This window comes from Rhinatrema bivittatum, chromosome 1 (assembly GCF_901001135.1).
Source record: "Rhinatrema bivittatum chromosome 1, aRhiBiv1.1, whole genome shotgun sequence".
In the NCBI taxonomy this organism is placed as follows: Eukaryota; Metazoa; Chordata; class Amphibia; order Gymnophiona; family Rhinatrematidae; genus Rhinatrema; species Rhinatrema bivittatum.
The window spans coordinates 4,436,456-4,457,791 of NC_042615.1; the positions used below are offsets into that span (position 1 = coordinate 4,436,456).

The 21,336-nt window shown below is 49.6% G+C and overlaps 1 protein-coding gene across 5 annotated transcripts in view; it reads left to right on the forward strand.

Moving 5' to 3' along the window:
- Window positions 1–21,336, forward strand: part of PRSS12 (serine protease 12) — a 174,689-nt gene that overhangs the window by 52,488 nt on the left and 100,865 nt on the right. For all 5 annotated transcript variants that reach the window (XM_029571667.1, XM_029618548.1, XM_029619297.1 and 2 more), the window contains one exon: window positions 1,046–1,187. In XM_029571667.1, coding sequence (XP_029427527.1) covers window positions 1,046–1,187 — 142 coding nt within the window. The remainder of the gene's footprint in view (window positions 1–1,045; window positions 1,188–21,336) is intronic.

Below are 21,336 nucleotides of genomic sequence, written 5' to 3' on the forward strand. Positions count from 1 at the left end.
TCCCATGTTTCTGTTAAGGGTAGTAACTGACACTCCCTGCAGGTTATCCCCATGTTTCTGTTAAGGGTAGTAACTGCTGCTCCGTGCAGGTTACCCCCATGTTTCTGTTAAGGGCAGTAACTGCTGCTCCATGCAGGTTACCCCCATGTTTCTGTTAAGGGCAGTAACTTCCGCTTCGTGCAGGTTACTCCCATGTTTCTGTTAAGGGTAGTAACTGACACTCCCTGCAGGTTATCCCCATGTTTCTGTTAAGGGCAGTAACTGCTGCTCCGTGCAGGTTACCCCATGTTTCTGTTAAGGGTAGTAACTGCCGCTCCGTGCAGGTTACCCCCATGTTTCTGTTAAGGGCAGTAACTGCCGCTCCGTGCAGGTTACCCTCATGTTACTGGTAAGGGAAGTAACTGCCGCTCCGTGCAGGTTACCCTCATGTTACTGGTAAGGGTAATTTATGCTTCCAGCCTAGCTTTGGATAAAATCTGCGCTGAATTCCTGGGCATGGGAAAGTTCATAGCCCTTTTCCAGGGGGTGAGGGGGTGGGGGGAGGTTCTGCTGATAGAGCTGGGGATGGGGGTGGGAAGGGGGAGCACCACAGGACCCCAGAGGGGATTACTGGGTGGGGGTGCATGGCCCCACATTTTGAAGTCTTTTCCCTGGTTTCTGGCCCCTCCAACCTTCCCTCCCTTCCTCCAGAAATGCCAGTGAAGATTACATTCCCCACAACAAATACTTAACACATGATTGTGCTTATCCTGATCTCTTTTCCAGCTTGAGGCCTTGTTGTATGAATTTTTCTTGAACGAGGAGTGAATGAACAGTGACCAGGGTTGAAGCTTTCATGATTGGCAGCACTGCTCACAAGTCTCAAACCTTTGCTGGTTGAGTCATTTTTCCATGAAAAGTAGTCACGAGTGCCTTAGACTGGAGCCATGAAGAGGTGTGGCCTGCAGTTTGCCGGCTTTGATGTGTGATATGTAAGTGAGCTGCGTGCCTTGCTTCCTCTGCCCCCTGTGGAAGTGACTCTTTCTCCTCCCGTGTTGCTCCTCAGATGGCGTGGTGAGATTGTCCAGTGGGAGCGGCAGCCGCCTGGGACGCCTGGAGGTTTATCACCGGGGACAGTGGGGCAGCGTGTGCGATGATGGCTGGACCGAACTCAACACACTGGTGGTGTGCCGGCAGCTCGGATTTAAGTAAGACTATGGTAAAAGGTGCTAGTGATGTGACGTGACCGGGATATTCGGCCTGCATGTGCTGCTTCCAGACTTTGACAGATTCGTAGCCATGTCAGACCCATGCTTAAAGACAGTAAAACAGAAAAGGACTGATTCAAAGGTTAAAACTGAACTCCTGACATGGTTTCAGTGTAAAATGCCTGCTTTAGGGGAATTTTAAAATGATGAAGTTCTAGCTACTAGTCCTTCGATTGAAGTTCATAAGTGCCGAAGAACAAATAACTTCCTAAAAAATCAAACAATAGATATTAAAGAGCCATTTAGACAGATAACTCACAAGTTAATGAGGCATATTCAGCCACTTATCCAGCTATGATGGATCTGGATTAAAAAGGGGCATTTCAGAGGCATTCGAGGGGGAGATTCAGTTATCCGGCTAACCTGGCTGAATATTGGACATATCTGGCTAGGTTAGCTGGATAGTTTTAGACCTGCTCTCTTTAATTACATTTTGCTTCCCTGTCACCACCTGGTCAATGATATGCCATCAATAATCATCAGAGAAGTGATTCATAGTATTGCTATGAGAAAGCAAAGGGGCATTCAGTTTATTGGTACTAAGACTGCTACGATGTTCATTGAAACGGACTCTGATTGCTCGCTTTGCCCTGACCACATAGATCAGAGAGCAAGGGCAGGTTAGCATATGAATGATCCACGCAGGCAAACCATTGGTGAACCTCTTAGTACTCATGTCGACCCTGCGATGGCGTTCATGCACCGCACTTAAAATGACTTTTCCATGGGAGCTTTTCCTGATTAGAATCTGTCAACGCTGCCCGTGTCACGTTCCACTTAATATTCCAGTGCCTGATGAAAGTGATCCGAGGAGCATGGCCAGGGCTTTTTAATTATCCTAATCTTGTGCCCCGATTGGTGAGAATACCTCATGATGTAATTTAAACGGGACCGCACTTGTCTAGATTGGCATGTTACCACTAATTGACGACTGTCATATCTCGCTCTTTTGTATGCGTTCCTTAAAGCGTGTACAGGGGTAACCTCGCCGAACCAGTCTTTCATTCAAGATGTGAGCTTGAAACTTAAACTCCTGATTGGTGGAGCATAAACATCTAAGTACCAGGAATTGACCTATCGGTAAACTCATCTTCTGCCCCCCATGGATGAAAACTTTCCAGTCGCAACAAATTATTGTGTTCTGTGGGGTTTTTTGTGAATGGTTGTTGTAAGATGCCCCACTGCTTTCATGATACAGATGTCCAGAAAATACATTTCATGTTGGCTATGTTCCAAAGAAAACTGTAAATTTCAGTGTAAGGAATTAATCCAGCAATGAAATTCTAACAGTTCCCCTTTGAAGACTGCCTCAAGATCAAGCGTTAACTTTGGTAACAACAATGATGGATCAGAGACCTCAGCCCGGCAGGTAGGAATGTGCACCAGGGACGGATTCGTCCCATTCGGTATTCATATTCGTGGGGAGCCAAATCCGTTGCATCTGTTCTCGGGGGACCCTGATCCGTTCATTAGTTACATATGTATTCATTTCCCAAAAAACCCCCATCCCAACCCTTTAAATTTAATTAACTACAACCCCCCACGCTTCTGACCCCCCCAAGACTTGCCAAAAGTCCCTGGTGGTCCAGCAGCAGTCCTGGAGCGATCTGCACTCGGGCCGTCGCCTGCCAGTATTCAAAATGGCGCCGGCTGTCCATTGCTCCTATCATGTGACAGGGGCCGACAATGGCACCGGTAGCCCCTGTGACATAGTGAGGGCAAAGGCTATCGGCGCCATTTTGAATACCAGCAGCTGACAGTCCGAGTGCAGGAGATCGCGCCAGGTTATTATTATTTCACCTCACTCTTTATCTTCCAGTCTTCTAGTTCTGCCACGTATGTCCCCATTTTGTCAAAGTCTGTATTTTTGAAATTCTAAACACAGGTCTTTGTGTGACTTCTCTGTATCTTATTTGTGATATCAAACCATACCATCTGATGATCACTGGGTCTGAGGTGGGCACCCACCCGGACATTAAAGACATTATCCCCAATACTGTTCATACCCCAGATCAGTCCATACACATGGGATTTTCATCCCTACCAGCAGATGATAGAGAAAAGTAATCACACTGTGCCTCTTAAGGTAGCGTGCCACCTGCAGTTGCTTAGTATTTCTCTGTCTCCAGCAGATGGTAGAGACAGAGAAGAAAAGTAATCACACTGTGCCTCTTAAGGTAGCGTGCCTCCCGCAGTCGCTTAGTATTTCTCTGTCTCCAGAAGATGGTAGAGACAGAGAAGAAAAGTAATCACACTGTGCCTCTTAAGGTAGTGTGCCTCCTGCAGTCGCTTAGTATTTCTCTGTCTCCAGAAGATGATAGAGACAGAGAAGAAAAGTAATCACATTGTGCCTCTTAAGGTAGCGTGCCTCCTGCAGTCGCTTAGTATTTCTCTGTCTCCAGAAGATGATAGAGACAGAGAAGAAAAGTAATCACACTGTGCCTCTTAAGGTAACATGCCTCCTGCAGTTGCTTAGTATTTCTCTGTCTCCAGAAGATGATAGAGACAGAGAAGAAAAGTAATCACATTGTGCCTCTTAAGGTAGCGTGCCACCTGCAGTCGCTTAGTATTTCTCTGTCTCCAGCAGATGGTAGAGGTGCAAAACCTGCAGTCAGACTTTGGAGACAAAGATTTTCTCCCAGGGGTGCTAGGTTCTGTTTCCAGGACTATCCCCCTTGTAGAGAAGGGTTGAGCAAGGAGTCAGTGACCCTTGTGGAGTTTGGACCCAGTCCTGGAGGGGCGTTTGATAGCCAGTGGTGCTGGTTCCCTCACCCCCTAATCCTCCTTCTCTCTGGCGGATCCTGCTTCCCCTTCTTGGAAGAAAGCATCAAAAGAAAGTATTCTTTTTTTTAATTTTCCATGAGAACTTAGTGTTTGTTTATTTTTAAAATGTTTGGCCCTTAAAAAAGAAAAGATAAGTGAAAAAAGCTTAAGAGCGGTGTCAGCGTCGCACGTCTGAGTGGATGCAGAGAGCGTTTCTGAGCCGGATTCCTGCTGGTGCGGAGAAGGTAAAACAGAGATTGCCTGAGGGTGCTTGGGGGCCACGTGTTTCAGTTATGTCCTGTTCCCACTGAGTGCGGGAAGCAGGACCTGACCTAGCCCATTGTGCTCGCAAGGGAAGGCCAGGAGCCTCGAGAGCAGGTGCGGTTGACTTTGGCAACGAGGAGGAAGACTTGGGAGTCCCTCCTTTCTCAGTGGAGACTCACGTTGCATGGCAGCCTCGAGGTCCAGAGGCAAGGCACTGTCCGAATCTGTGCCCAGATGTTAGTCTCTTTCTCCCGTGGCTCAGGGGAGCTAAGGCGATTCTCGTTCGCTCGTTCTCCTAGGTGGGGAATTCTTCGGATGACCGGGTGGCCTCAGGAATAGTCCCTGGGGGCCCGGTTAAGCGAGCCGATAGCGTGGAGCCCATTTTCTGTCTGTCAGCTGCACAGGATAGGAAAGGGGGCTGGTTCCCATGGACTCTGATGGGGGCCACCAGCTCAGATCCAGCCTGCTTAGGACCTATTTGGGCAGACAGACAGGATAAGGCAGGGAGGGCTGCCCAGAAGAAACTTTCAGCAGAGGGCGGAGGCTGGTCATTTTCCTTTCCAGCCCGGCAAGTCAAGATGGTTCAGGGACACCGTTCAGGACCCTCTCAGCCTATACTCGCCATAATAAGTGGGAAGGCAGGTTGTGAGGGGTGTGTTCAGCACGCCCCAGGCTGGGACCCTGCTTATGAGCTGCGGGAGGGGGTGATGTTTCTGGTTTTCCACCGCTGCATTTATGTAGAGTCTGGCTTGTTTTATTTATTCATATTTGATTTATATTCCACTTTACTGCACTTCAAAGCAGGTCACATTCAGGCCCTGTAGGCATTTCCCTATCCCCAGAGAGTTACAATCTGATTTACTGGGAAAAAAAGCTTAGCCTGTGAGGCTCTACGTTTCTTCCTGAAACAGTGGAGGGTAAAATGATTTCCCCGTGGAGCTGAAGTGGAATTTGAACCCGGGTTTCCCTGGGTCGTAGCCCCGCTAAAGCTACTTGTTCCACTTCTCAGTTTGCTTTCTGACTATACATTTCTATTTATACTTCATGGTCTCTTTTTTTCTGAATTTTGTGAGAGTGAGTCTGTGTTCTGGATGTGTAACTGAGGTGGGGCGTTCTTCTACAATGTGGTTTCTGTGTAGGGATTTGTAGCAGTCTGGTTTGTTCTGCTTTCCTAACAGGAGGTGTTTTAGGGTCTGGAGTAATATTTTCAGTGTTGTCTTTTCACAGATAGTGTTGTTGCTATTTGAGTGCTAACAGTTAGTGCTGTTTTGGTCTGGAAAGTTTACTATGTTGTTGTCATTCAGTTTGTTCATGGCTTTCTGAGGGCCAAACTCACAGCTAACACACATTACAATATACCTAATACCATATGGGTTCCAAGTATCTTTTTCTGCAGGGTTTTCTAGATGGCACTACAGCAATGCAGGTTTTTCTGTACAAAAAATGGTGCTGGCTACAGGGCCCAGTTGCCACCATTTCTATATACTGGTAGGTGGGACAGGAGCACCTGCAGATCACTCCTGCACAATTTAGGATTTTGGATCTACGGATGGTGCAAGATAAGTCGAGGGGGTGTCTCAGTTTTGAAAGTTTGGTTTTTGAAACTCATGCTTTAATAAATTAGTTAGTATTTAAGATGCCACCTGAGAACAACCTTGACCAAGGGTTAACTGTTTGACTCCCTCCCACCCCTAGGTTTGTTTTTCTGATATAGTCAGCCTAAAAACATAATTGGCAACAAGATAAATTAGTAAATTGGTATTTCCTTAGGTGTTATCCATCAAATAAATTTACCAAAATGAGGACTATCCAATTGTAACTGATGTGGAGCCTTTATTCTGATGGAAATCATCTGGAAACGTAGGGCTTGCCCCATTTGCTCAGAACTCTCTTTCTTGAAAAAGGAGCTGGCTGAAGTTAAAGCTGAATTAGATGCAATAAAGAAAGTTTCACCCACTTTACATTATTCAGGAATTAATTCCCCATTACCACAGAAAAATCAAAAGTCAAGGAAAATGGATTTACAGTGGGCTCAGGTAGGATAAGACCTGTGACCCACAGACACCCGTTGTTGACAGCTGTGCAGCCCACAAGTCTACCCCCCACTCACAAAGGGCATTAAGGAACTCAAAAAACAACAGAATTACAGTGGGCTCTGGTAGAATTAGACCTGTGATGCGGAGACACACACTGTATCAAGTGCAACAAGTACAAAAAGCCTTCTCTGTATGAAATACTGAAGAAGCTCTTGAGAAGGAGATTGAAATGTTATCTGAAAAGAAAGAAGAAACCCAATGCATACAGAAATTCCATAATACAATCAGTAACCAAAGGAAAAAGCTCACTACGCTGGGTGACTCAGTCATCAGAGGCATTAATCTGGGAACTCTCAGCGAGGGAAACACTACAGTTAAAAGCCTCCCAGGATCATCGGCCAGCAGAAATGCTATTCAAATAGCCAGGGACAGTAGGACATTAGAATGTCACCCCCCCAAATACAAATACAAATGCAATAAAAAAGGGCAAAGTGGATAACAAAAGTCAGCTAAAGAAGTCACTCAGAGAGTCCAAGAAAAACAGTAACCTGTACCAGAACAGCTGGAAAGCTATGAGCCAAATGCTCGAAGTTTGGGCAATAAAATCCCAGACCTGCAAGCCCTAATAGTGGAGGCAGACTTGGACGTTGTTGCTATCACAGAGACATGGTTCACAGATTCACATGATTGGGATACGGCCATACCGGGATATAACTTGTTAAGAAAGGACAGAGAGGACAGAAAAGGGGGAGGAGCAGCTCTTTATGTCAAAAACAATATCCAAGCAACTGAACTGCAGGGAAAATGGGGCAAAGAAGAAGCTTTATGGGCCGTCCTAAAAAAAGATGATGGGGAATCCATTTTTATTGGCGTGGTTTACAGGCCTCCAAATCAAATGGAAGAGCTGGACAGAGATCTGATTGAAGACATCCAAAAGATGAGTAAGAAGTGGTGATTGTTGGAGATTTTAATCTGCCGGATGTAGTCTGGAGAATCCCTTCTGCAGAACCTAACAGGTAGTAGAGAGATAGTGGATGCCCTGCAAGGAGCTCTGTTCAAACAAATGGTAATGGAGCCTATGAGGGAGGGAGTTATACTTGATTTAGTGCTCACTAATAGAGATAATGACTCTAATATTTGGGTGGGTGCCCACCTCAGCACCAGTGATCATCAAACAGTATGGTTTCATATCACTAATACGTTACAGAGAAGTTGCACAAAGACCAGGGTTTTGTGTTTCAATGGGGAAGTACCTGGAGGAAGAACTAGAAGGCTGGGAGAATATGAGAGATGTGGAAAACAGTGGGCCAAACTAAAAGGAGCAATTACTGAAGCGACTAATATACATGTAAGAAAAGTAAAGAAAAGAATGAAACCTATCTGGTTCACAAAGGAGGTGGCTGATAAATTAAAAGATAAAAGAACAGTGTTTAAGAAATATAAAAGATCCCAAAGGGAGGAGCACAAGGAAGAATATCTGGTAGAACTGAGGGAGATGAAGAAAGTAATCAAGATAGTGAAAAGTCAAGCGGAAGAAAGGATTGCCAAAGAGGTAAAGAGAGGTGACAAAACATTTTTCAGATTCATCAGTGAAAGGAGAAAAGTTCAAAGTGGTATAGTGAAGTTGAAAGGTGAAAAGGATCAATGTGTGGAGAGAGATGAAGAAATGGCAGAAATATTAAACAAATACTTCAGTTCAGTGTTCACTAAAGAAGACCCTGGAGAAGGACCGTCGCTAGTTAACAAGAAACTGGAGGGGAGTGGAATGGATAAAACTCCATTTACGGAAGAAAATGTAGGGGAAGAGCTAGGAAAACTGAAAGTGGACAAAGCCATGGGGCCTGATGAGGTCCATCCCAGGACACTGAGGGAGCTCAGAGATGTGCTGGCGGGTCCGCTGTGCGACCTGTTCAATAGATCCCTAGAAACTGGAGTGGTGCCGAGTGACTGGAGAAGAGCGGCAGTGGTCCTGCTTCACAAGAGTGAGAGCTGAGAGGAGGCTGGAAACTACAGGCCGGTCAGCCTCACCTCGGTGGTGGGAAAAGGAAGGAAAGGATAGTGAACTATCTACAAGCAGCAGAATTGCTGGACCAGAGGCAGCATGGTTTCACCAAGGGAAGGTCCTGTCAGACAAATCTGATCAGGTGACTAAGGAATTGGATCAAGGAAGAGCGCTTGGATTTATTATATTTTGTAGGGTATGGGTGGATCCTTGGACACTGTGGCAGCTGACCACGCCCATGGGGGGAAGTCCCATGAGGGGCCACAGTCAGGCTCAGCTCTGGACACACAAACACAGATTATATCTTTTATTAGACAGTTTATGAAGCCACCAGAGGTGGCGGTAGTGAGTAGAAGATGGAGTCCGGCTGGGTTAGTATTCCTCAGGCGCTGGAACAGCGGCTCCTCCGGTAGCAGTACTGTAGGAAGAAGAACTGAGAAAATGAGTACACTGAGATATTCACAGAGTCCCCAGTATGGAGAAGCCCCGAGATAGGGAGAGCTGGCCCTCGAGGAGCGAGTACCAGATCCCTGGGCACAGAGACTCGTTGGCAAGTACTCACGCAGCAGTTCTCCGTAGAAGATGGCACTGATGCTGGAACGGAGACAGGCCCTCGAGGAGCAAGTACCTGGTTCCAGGGAAACAGCTTTGAGGAGTAGATGGTATTAGTACTTACAGATGGTGTCTGTAGCGAATTCTTCCAAGTAGAAAAGGAGATGGACACAGGCAGCGAGTCAGGGAACATGGGCCCTCGAGGAGCGAGTACCGGTTCCTGATAGCAACCTGAAAGAAGCAGAGAGGCCCCCGAGGAATGGGTACCTCGTTAACAGCAAAGAGTCCAAATAGAAGTTGGAGGCAGAGTAGCTGGGTATGGAGAGCAAATCCCATCTATAGGAATTCCCTTGCTAACTCAAAGGCTAGCAATAAACAACAGGCTTAAATATCCGGGCAGTGTGACTTCATCACAGGGGGACGCTCCTGAGGTTCGCGCCATAGAGGAAATAAGAATGAGGGCCACTCGGCACGCTCACCCTAAGATACCTGAGGAGCATGGCGGGATGCAGCACCCAAGCCGGTCCGGGAACGCCGGAGAGGATGGCGGGCAGACGCCATGGCAGCCAGACGTCCACAGGGAGCAGGAGTCGCCGCAGAAAAAGAAAGGTAGGCGGAGGGAAGCCGTTGGGCCGCGACTGTTGCAACAGGATTTTAGCAAAGCTTTTGATACGGTCCCGCAAAGGAGACTTGTGAATTAAATGAGAAGCTTGGGAGTGAGTGCCAAAGTGGTGGCATAGATAGCAAACTGGTTGAAGGACAGAAGACAATGTGTGATGATAAATGGAACTTATTCTGAAGAGAGAGCGGTGATGAGCGGAGTGCCGCAAGGATCGGTGTTGGGACCAGTCCTGTTCAATATCTTTGTGAGCGACATTGCGGATGGGATAGAAGGTAAGATTTGTCTTTTTGCGGATGACACTAAGATCTGCAACAGAGTGGACATGCCGGAAGGAGTGGAGAGAATTACACGGGATTTAAGGAAGCTGGAAGACTGGTCGAAGATATGGAAGCTGAGATTCAATGCCAAGAAGTGCAAAGTCATGCATATGGGGTGTGGAAATCTGAAAGAAATGTATTCGATGGGGGATGAAGGGCTGATGTGCACGGAGCAGGAGAGAGACCTTGGGGTGATTGTTTTGCCGACTTCAGATCGTTAAACACTATGTGACAAGGTGATAGCTAAAGCCAGAAGAATGCTGGTCTGCATAGAGAGAGGAATATCGAGTAAGAAAAGGGAAGTGATTATCCCCTTGTACAGGTCCTTGGGGAGGCCTCACCTGGAATACTGTGTTCAGTTCTGGAGACCGTATCTCCAAAGAGACAGAGACAGGATGGAGGCGGTCCAGAGAAGGGCAACCAAAAAGGTGGAGGGTCTTCATCGAATGACTTATGAGGAGAGATTGAAGAATCTAAATATGTACACCCTAGAGGAGAGGAGGAGCAGAGGTGATATGTTACAGACTTTCAGATACTTGAAAGGTTTTAATGATCCAAAGTCAATGACAAACTTTTTCCGTTGGAAAAAAATCAACAGAACCAGTGGTCACGATTTAAAACTCCAGGGAGGAAGACTCAGAACTAATGTCAGGAAATATTTCTTCACGGAGAGGGTGGTGGATACCTGGAACGCCCTTCCGGAGGAAGTGGTGAAGACCAAAACTGTGAAGGACTTCAAAGGGGCGTGGGATAAACACTGTGGCTCCATAAAGTCTTGAGGTTGTGAATGAAGAGAAGTGGCATGGGGGTGGCTTGCAGGAATGACGGCTACTACCTGGTGATTAATACCCTTATTCAATAAACATACACACGGTTAATGTGACTCTAACATTGCTCTATGCTTCAACGGCAAGAGGAAATGTGGGAAAAAGGATTTACATTCACAAAAAAGCGTGAGAGTAGCTTGCTTGTTGTGGCGGTTTGTGATGGGGTCTATATCCCAAGCCAGAGGGGCCAGTTAAACACCCCAGAACTAAGAGTCCGAGAGAAGAGGGGAAAGAAAATACCGCAGCACCATGCTAAAGACGTCCCTTGGTTCCTTTCCCAGATGTTACAAAAGCAGAAGAAACACAGGTGTGGGAGGTTAAGGGTGGAGCTGGGGAAACCAATCCATGGCTTCAAGGGGAGGGCCAAAGTGAGGAGGGGCCTTTCCGAGCCAACCAGCTATGATTGGGGGAGGAGTTAGCTCAGGATAAAATGGACTCCCTAGTAGAGCAGACTCAGTCTCCTGCCGGGGACTGAAGGTGAAGAACCATGCTACCTGTTGCTCTTCAAAGACTGGAACTCTGGGGCTCCGGCTGATATGGAAGATGGACGGCTGGAGGACTTTGCAGGAAGGTGAGCCGAGAACCAAAGACTGTTTTGGGATATTTGAGTGTGCTCACTTAAGGACATGGTTTGAGAGACTGCCAGCGGGTGGTTGTATCTAGGGACGAGGAAAGCATCCCAAGAGATACGGTGGGTGGTGGCAGGTAGGCCCAGTGGGGCCAGACTTTGGAACATTGGATTTGTTGGTTGGAGATGAACTTTTGAAGCCAGACTTCAGAAACTGAGTTGCTGGCTCAGTGGGGAAGGCATCTGCCTCCCATCCAGGTGGAGGGGATTCAAACCCCACCTGAGGACTTTGTAAGGGAAAATAACTTTAACTACTATTTGAGTTCCTGAGTGACCACGGCAGCTCATTCAGGGATTGCACCCTAGAACGGACACAATTAATGAGGTGTGGACTGGTGAAAGCATCACACAGTTACTACCCTTAACCAAATAAGTCTGATACTTCACCTTCAATGCATATCCAGCATAGCTCTCTGCTTCAATGGCAGGGGGGAATGAAGAAAAGTGGATCTATATACAGGCAACAACCAACAAGGACTGAATTACATAGTCTGGGTAATAGCTTGCTTATTGCGGTGGTTACTACCCCTAACTAATTAAGGGGGTCATTTTTCAAAATGCGGTAAGGCGTTTTCGCATGCGATAGGCCTTTAATGCATGCAATCGCACCATATCATATGGTGCGATGCAAATTCCAAAACTGGGAGGAGTAGGGGCGGAGAGTGGGCTGGGTTAGGCTCCCTGCGAAGAGTATCGCACAGCCATAACGCACAGCTCTAATGTTAGACCTAATAACAGCAAAACTATGTGCTGTGAACGCAACGGCCCCAGACAGTCCATGTTGAAAGAGTGCACTGAAAGGGGACAAGAGACCCAGGATAAGACCCAGCAGCATGGGGCCAGCCCTTGCAGGAGATGAGAAGAGATGACACCCCGCAACATGGAGCAGGAGATGGGACAACCTCACAAGAGACAGCAGCTGCAAAGATTGTAGGCTACTTAAAGTAGGCCGTAATAGACCGAGGCTGATGGAAGGCTTCTTAGTGAGGGTACTGCTTGAAAATACTTGACATAACACCATCCATTGTGTGTGACAGCACAGCAACTCTGTAGTGAGCACGCGCTGAGCCGGTTTCTTCCATTTAGACGGCACAGCAACTCTGTAGTGAGCACGCGCTGAGCCGGTTTCTTCCATCTAGACGGCACAGCAACTCTGTAGTGAGCACGCGCTGAGCCGGTTTCTTCCATCTAGACGGCACAGCAACTCTGTAGTGAGCACGCGCTGAGCCGGTTTCTTCCATCTAGATGCACAGCAACTCTGTAGTGAGCACGCGCTGAGCCGGTTTCTGCCATCCAGATGGCACAGCAACTCTGTAGTGAGCACGCGCTGAGCCAGTTTCTTCCATCTAGACGGCACAGCAACTCTTTAGTGAGCACGCGCTGAGCCGGTTTCTTCCATCTAGACGGCACAGCAAGTCTGTAGTGAGCACGCGCTGAGACGGTTTCTTCCATCTAGACGGCACAGCAAGTCTGTAGTGAGCACGCGCTGAGTTGGTTTCTTCCATCCAGATGGCACAGCAACTCTGTAGTGAGCACGCGCTGAGCCGGTTTCTTCCATCTAGACGGCACAGCAACTCTGTAGTGAGCACGCGCTGAGCCGGTTTCTGCCATCCAGACGGCACAGCAACTCTGTAGTGAGCACGCGCTGAGCCGGTTTCTTCCATCTAGACGGCACAGCAACTCTGTAGTGAGCACGCGCTGAGCCGGTTTCTTCCATCCAGACGGCACAGCAACTCTGTAGTGAGCACGCGCTGAGCCGGTTTCTTCCATCTAGACGGCACAGCAACTCTGTAGTGAGCACGCGCTGAGCCGGTTTCTTCCATCTAGATGCACAGCAACTCTGTAGTGAGCACGCGCTGAGCCGGTTTCTGCCATCCAGATGGCACAGCAACTCTGTAGTGAGCAAGCGCTGAGCCGGTTTCTTCCATTTAGACGGCACAGCAACTCTGTAGTGAGCACGCGCTGAGCCGGTTTCTTCCATCTAGACGGCACAGCAACTCTTTAGTGAGCACGCGCTGAGTCTGTTTCTTCCATCTAGACGGCACAGCAAGTCTGTAGTGAGCACGCGCTGAGTCGGTTTCTTCCATCTAGACGGCACAGCAAGTCTGTAGTGAGCACGCGCTGAGTCGGTTTCTTCCATCTAGACGGCACAGCAAGTCTGTAGTGAGCACGCGCTGAGTCGGTTTCTTCCATCCAGACGGCACAGCAACTCTGTAGTGAGCACGCGCTGAGTCGGTTTCTTCCATCTAGACGGCACAGCAAGTCTGTAGTGAGCACGCGCTGAGCCGGTTTCTTCCATCCAGATGGCACAGCAACTCTTTAGTGAGCACGCGCTGAGTCTGTTTCTTCCATCTAGACGGCACAGCAAGTCTGTAGTGAGCACGCGCTGAGTCGGTTTCTTCCATCCAGACGGCACAGCAACTCTTTAGTGAGCACGCGCTGAGTCTGTTTCTTCCATCTAGACGGCACAGCAAGTCTGTAGTGAGCACGCGCTGAGTCGGTTTCTTCCATCCAGACGGCACAGCAACTCTTTAGTGAGCACGCGCTGAGTCTGTTTCTTCCATCTAGACGGCACAGCAAGTCTGTAGTGAGCACGCGCTGAGTCGGTTTCTTCCATCTAGACGGCACAGCAACTCTGTAGTGAGCACGCGCTGAGCCGGTTTCTTCCATCTAGACGGCACAGCAACTCTTTAGTGAGCACGCGCTGAGTCTGTTTCTTCCATCTAGACGGCACAGCAAGTCTGTAGTGAGCACGCGCTGAGTCTGTTTCTTCCATCTAGACGGCACAGCAAGTCTGTAGTGAGCACGCGCTGAGCCGGTTTCTTCCATCCAGACGGCACAGCAACTCTTTAGTGAGCACGCGCTGAGTCTGTTTCTTCCATCTAGACGGCACAGCAAGTCTGTAGTGAGCACGCGCTGAGTCGGTTTCTTCCATCTAGACGGCACAGCAACTCTGTAGTGAGCACGCGCTGAGCCGGTTTCTTCCATCTAGACGGCACAGCAACTCTTTAGTGAGCACGCGCTGAGTCTGTTTCTTCCATCTAGACGGCACAGCAAGTCTGTAGTGAGCACGCGCTGAGCCGGTTTCTTCCATCTAGACGGCACAGCAAGTCTGTAGTGAGCACGCGCTGAGCCGGTTTCTTCCATCTAGACGGCACAGCAACTCTGTAGTGAGCACGCGCTGAGTCGGTTTCTTCCATCTAGACGGCACAGCAAGTCTGTAGTGAGCACGCGCTGAGTCGGTTTCTTCCATCTAGACGGCACAGCAAGTCTGTAGTGAGCACGCGCTGAGTCGGTTTCTTCTATCTAGACGGCACAGCAAGTCTGTAGTGAGCACGCGCTGAGTCGGTTTCTTCCATCTAGACGGCACAGCAACTCTGTAGTGAGCACGCGCTGAGCCGGTTTCTTCCATCTAGACGGCACAGCAACTCTTTAGTGAGCACGCGCTGAGTCTGTTTCTTCCATCTAGACGGCACAGCAAGTCTGTAGTGAGCACGCGCTGAGTCTGTTTCTTCCATCTAGACGGCACAGCAAGTCTGTAGTGAGCACGCGCTGAGCCGGTTTCTTCCATCCAGACGGCACAGCAACTCTTTAGTGAGCACGCGCTGAGTCTGTTTCTTCCATCTAGACGGCACAGCAAGTCTGTAGAGAGCACGCGCTGAGTCGGTTTCTTCCATCTAGACGGCACAGCAACTCTGTAGTGAGCACGCGCTGAGCCGGTTTCTTCCATCTAGACGGCACAGCAACTCTTTAGTGAGCACGCGCTGAGTCTGTTTCTTCCATCTAGACGGCACAGCAAGTCTGTAGTGAGCACGCGCTGAGCCGGTTTCTTCCATCTAGACGGCACAGCAAGTCTGTAGTGAGCACGCGCTGAGCCGGTTTCTTCCATCTAGACGGCACAGCAACTCTGTAGTGAGCACGCGCTGAGCCGGTTTCTTCCATCTAGACGGCACAGCAACTCTGTAGTGAGCACGCGCTGAGTCGGTTTCTTCCATCTAGACGGCACAGCAAGTCTGTAGTGAGCACGCGCTGAGTCGGTTTCTTCCATCTAGACGGCACAGCAAGTCTGTAGTGAGCACGCGCTGAGTCGGTTTCTTCCATCTAGACGGCACAGCAAGTCTGTAGTGAGCACGCGCTGAGCTGGTTTCTTCCATCTAGACGGCACAGCAACTCTGTAGTGAGCACGCGCTGAGCCGGTTTCTTCCATCTAGACGGCACAGCAAGTCTGTAGTGAGCACGCGCTGAGTCGGTTTCTTCCATCTAGACGGCACAGCAAGTCTGTAGTGAGCACGCGCTGAGCCGGTTTCTTCCATCTAGATGCACAGCAACTCTGTAGTGAGCACGCGCTGAGCCGGTTTCTTCCATCTAGATGCACAGCAACTCTGTAGTGAGCACGCGCTGAGCTGGTTTCTTCCATCTAGATGCACAGCAACTCTGTAGTGAGCACGCGCTGAGCCGGTTTCTTCCATCTAGACGGCACAGCGAGTCTGTAGTGAGCACGCGCTGAGCCGGTTTCTTCCATCTAGACGGCACAGCAACTCTGTAGTGAGCACGCGCTGAGTCGGTTTCTTCCATCCAGACGGCACAGCAAGTCTGTGAAGAGCCCGTCCCTGTCTTCTTTCAAACATTGTCGTCTTGCCCCTTATGGGCCATTTTCTGCCTTCTTCAAGGGCCCTTCCATGCCGTGGCTTCCCACTTGGAAGGGGGGGCATTTGTTTTGGGGGCCCCTGCGGCCTTGTGAATCTGGACTGCTGCGGGTGTTGAGCCAACGGATGGAGCTGAGGATTCTGATGGCAGGTCCGGCATTCGCTGAGGGATTTGCGTCATTACATTTGTTAGGTTGCTGATGGCTGCAGCTGTTGTGTTGGCATTTTGTGTGCTGGCTGCCATGCTTTGCTGCAAGATCCTGTTTTGTGGCTGAACAGATCCTCTCAGGACCCTTATCTCTCCCTGCAACTGCCTGACTTCTCCTCTACAGATGGCTGTGGCAGGTGCTGGTGCTGGTCCTGGCAGCGGTGTGGGTGCTGCTGGCAATGGCTGGGATGGTGGCGGAGGGCCTGATGCTGGTGGTGGCTGTGTTGGTGCCGGTGCTGAAGGTGCTGGTGGCATCTCAGGGCTCAAGCTGGGCTTGTGTCCTCCGTGTGGCTTGCTGATGGTGAGTCTGCAGGCTGCTTCCTCCTAACTGCTCGTCAGAAGGTTGCCTGCCTCCATTAATGTGTCCAGATCCAGGTCCACTTTAAATGGGTTTCTGGAGCCTAGGGGCTGGAGCAAGAACATGGCCTGTGGTTGCTCTGGCCCCTGCTCCTGCTCCTCCCACTGTGTCTCAGTGTCCATCTGAAAGGGGCTCTGGAGCATTGGTATTGAGCAGCTGCTCCCAGGAGCATCCAGGCTGCTCTCTGGGGCTTCCCGGCTGGCTCCTGGGTGTTCTTGGCTGGGACCGGCAGCTTCCTGCTCGAGAGCTGAGGAAACATAAAACAAACAAAAAAGAAGACTTAAGTACATATGCCAGCAGGTATGGATTATTCCTTTGGCATCAGAGGTGCACTTTGGTCCTTTGCAAAGTGATCATCTTATGCCAAATTATGGGGCCTTTTTACTAAAGGGTTTTTCCCATTCTGTGTCTCTGGGAGATAAAAGCCCCCCTATGTCTACACCCACTGCTGTCTGTCCATTTATGTGAGAGGTGAACTTACCAGCGGTGGCTCATGTGATGTCTAACCGCTCCTCCATGCCCTCGAACACGTCCAGTCCCAGCCTTTCGATCAGTCGCTGCTCCATCTCTGTCACTACTATGGGACAGGGCCCCCACCTCCAGTCTGCCCCGTGTTTTTCAATCTCGCTGCAACCTTGGCCTTCAGCTGGGCTTTCACGTCCCGGTACTGATGGATGACCCGCTGTGGCGGCTGATGGCCTGGGTAATCATGCACCATGTTTGGCCTTGGCTGGGCGGTTTCTGAATAACATGGCGTAGTGCTGCAATGAGAAGCTGAATAACATGGCGTAGTGCTGCAATGAGAAGCTGAATAACATGGCGTAGTGCTGCAGGACACCAGCGATGAGAAGCTCGTTCCCTGTCACACTGAACCTTATGGCCCGCTGTCTCTGCCGTGGTGAAACAAGGCTGTCCAAAGGGGGTGCCACTTCCTCTCCCGGAGAGGTGTCCTCCCTGCCCTCACTCTCCATCCCGCTCTCCTCTCTCATCCATTCCCCTCTGCCCTCTCTCTCTACGCCTATGCTGCCCTACTCCTCCCACCACTCTTTCCTGCCTAACCCCTTCCCCCACCCCCACCCCCCTATCCCTTCCCTCCTGCCTCTCCCTACTTCTCCCCCTGTCCCTACTCCTACTCTTCCTGCCCTCCTCCTCTCACTGCCTCTGCCTTCTCCTCCCACTCCTATCCTCACACCTCTTCTCTCCTCTCTTCCCAGGCCTATCACTCTCCATGCTCTCAGCACTCACACACACACGCACTAACACACTTCTCACCACTCACACACACACACACACACCTCAGCACTAACACACTTCTCACCACTCACACACACACACACACTCTTCCGTTGCTCCTGGTCACACTCCTCTGCTCCTCCACTCCTCTGCCATTCCACACAGGGCCGGTTCAAGGGTATTAGGCGCCCTAGGCGAAACGTCAGCTATGCCGCCCCCCCCCCCCCGCCTCCACGCACAATTAACTTACATTGTGCATTAATGAAAATAACGAAGTCTGTATTTATAACAGAACACTTATTTGACATTTTTATGCCATGTAAACCATTGAGATGATTTGTCTTATCGACGGTATAGAAACTCTTTTATAAATAAATAAATAAAAATAAATAAAATAAACATAAACCAAAGCTATACTTGTTGCTCAAACAAAAAAAGCAGGCACATCACATAATATTAAATAATTAAAATGGCAGTCAATCAAGAAAAATAAACTTAAAAAGCCATCTTTACTTACCCCCTCCAGCAGCTCTCCTACTCCTCTTCCATGCAGGCCGTAGCACACAGCAGAAGCAGCAGTAGTGGCTAAGCTCTATACTCATGGTCCTCTTCCTTAGTCCCATGTCTCTCACACACACCATACCAGTCATGCCCCCATGACCAGTTTCTGTCTCTCACACACCAATCATCTCCCAAACAGTCTTTGACACACACACCAGTCACCTTCCTGAACAGTTTCTCTCATGCCATACACACACACACAGGCTTCCCACTCCCGTGTTCCACTTACATATACGGGCTTCTCACTCTCATAATCACTTTCTCTTTCTCACACACACTCACCAGTCTCTCACTCCCATGCTTGTTCTCTCCACATGCACAGGCTTCTCATTCCCATAATCACTTTCTCTTTCTCACACACATACCCAGAGTTCTCACTTCCATGCTTTTTCTCTCTTTCACACACACACACACACACATCAGTCACATCCCTGACTGTCTCACACTCTCACACATCAGTCATCTCTCTGAGCAGTCACTTTCATTGTCTCTCACATATACACATACATCAGCTCTCTGACCAGTTTCTCTCAATCACACACACATGCTCTCGATCAAATACATTCTCTCAATCACACACAGGCTCTCAATCACACACAGGCTAGCTGACTGCTTCTCTCTCTTTCTCTCACTCACTTCCCCCCCCCCCCCCCCCCGAGAACAAATGGTAGCTGCCGCAGCCTCCTCCAGCCCCCACAGGCCAAGAAGGAAGAATCCCATCGGCCGCAGGAGGCTCGTGCTGCTGACTCCTTTCCCGATTACCGGCTGCTTCAATTGCTCAGGGGCCGATGCTGCTGTCGCCACTATTTTTTTCATGCGGCACGGCTCTTTCTCCTTCCCGCCAGTGGCGTAGCCAGAATTGATTTTTTGGGTGGGCACAAGGTTAACATGGGTGGGCTGTAGGCATGCAGGTCTACTAGTTGTTTTTTTACTGATAAATAATACCAAATTATGCAGCATAGCATTCACATCTACGCCTAAGTATGAGGTTTACTTAATGATACAAACATAATTCACGGTGATTTGTGATACTTTAGCCTTCTTATTATTACGATTTTATACACGGCTCCTACCTGTCCATAAATTTTGAGAGAGTGGTTGTGTTGCTTATATTTAAATTGCTAACATCTCAAAATATAGATATATATTTTTACCTTTGTAGTCTGATCTTTGTATTTTTCTAATCAGTTGGTCCTGGTCTCTTTTTCCCATTTTTTCCCTTATAGCTCATTTCCTAATTCCTTTTCAGTGTCTTTCTTCTATTACTGTCTTCTTCCCTTACACACACACACATATACAGGCTTTCTCTCACAGACTCCCTCTCACACACTCAAGCTGTCACTCTCATATGCTCTCCCCCCCCCCCCCCAAGCTCACATTCAAGTTCTCACTTTCTCACCCCTCCCCAGGCTTATATTCTTATGCACACACAGACGCACATCCCGGCACCCATTCTCACCCACACACATAAACCCAGACTCCCATTCTCACCCACAAACCCATGCTCCCAGTCTCACCCACACATATTCAAGCTCCCATTCTCATCCATACATATACACATTTAAGGTACTATTCTCACCCACACATACACACATTCAAGCACCCATTCTTATCCACATATTCAAGCTTCCATTCTCAACCACCCACACAAACCCAGGCTCTCATTCTCACCCATATATACACACATTCAAGCTCCCATTCTCACCCACCTACAAACCCAGGCTCCCATTCTCAACCACACATGCACACATTCGAGCTCCCATTCACCCACATATTCAAGCTTCCATTCTCACCCACATACACACCCAGGCTCCAGTTTTCACCCACACACACTCCCATTCTCATCCACACATACACATTCAAGCACGGGCACAGCTTCCGCTTTCTCCCCCAGAGCAGGAAGATCAGCTGCCTCTCCTGCTGCCACCGGCCTCCTGCTATCTTCGGGCGTCGGGCCGTACTGCCCGCCGAACTTCCTGTCGGGGGGGGGGGGGAGCGGAAGCGCAGCGCACAACGTCCGCTTCCTCCCTCCCCCCCAAGCAGGAAGATCGGCGGGCAGTACGGCCCGACGCCCGAAGATAGCAGGAGGCCGGTGGCAGCAGGAGAGGCAGCTGATCTTCCTGCTTTGGGGGAGAAAGCGGAAGCTGTGCGCGGCGCTTCCACTCCCCCAAACAGGAAGTTTGGCGGGCCGTTTGGTCCGAAGATAGCAGGAGAACAGGTGGCAGCAGGAGAGGCAGCTGATCTTCCTGCATTGGGGGGAGAAAGCGGAAGCTGCGCGCGGCGCTTCCGCTCCCCCCCCCCGAACAGGAAGACCGGTTGGCCATACGGCCGCAGCAGCGCTTCCCCATGTGTGCCGTGATGGCGCGCGAGGCGTGGGTTCTCTTGTTCGCTGTCGCGGGGATGGGATCCCGTGACATCCTTGCAGTTCCGGTGCCAGTTGGGTGGGCACCTGCCCACCCAGGCCCACCTGTGGCTATGCCACTGCTTCCCGCGCATCACTTCCTGTTCCGGGTCGGGGGGGGGGGGCGGGAAGAAGAAAAGGGCAGCCGCGGATGCAACAGCTTTTTTTTTTTTTTTTTTTTTTTGCACCGCGGGGCAGGGGCGGGCTGCCGGCAGCGGCTCTTTTATTTTTATCGGGGGGGGGGGGGGGGCAGCGGCCTAATGCAGCTCTTTTATTTTTACCGGGGCAGGCTACGCCTCTCTTAATTTTACCGGGGCAGTGCCGCCCCCGGGAAGCTGGCGCCCTAGGCGACCGCCTAGTTTGCCTAGTGCTTCCGCCGGCCCTGATTCCACACAAAAAGACAAACTGGACTTACTCACTTTCACTCCAACAAATATCACAAAAGACAAAGGGAAAAGGAAACAGATGTCAACACAAAACAGTACAACTCAATCAGAAGTCGCAAAAAACTACACCACAACTCCTCTAACAGCACTACACTCCTCTCTTCTCACTCCAACGCCCGACACAGCCTCAAAGAAGGAGGTGCAGGAAGTCAGTATTTACACTGGGAAAAAAAATAATGCGCTGCACGATGATGCACCACACACCGCTATGACGCACTGCTGCAT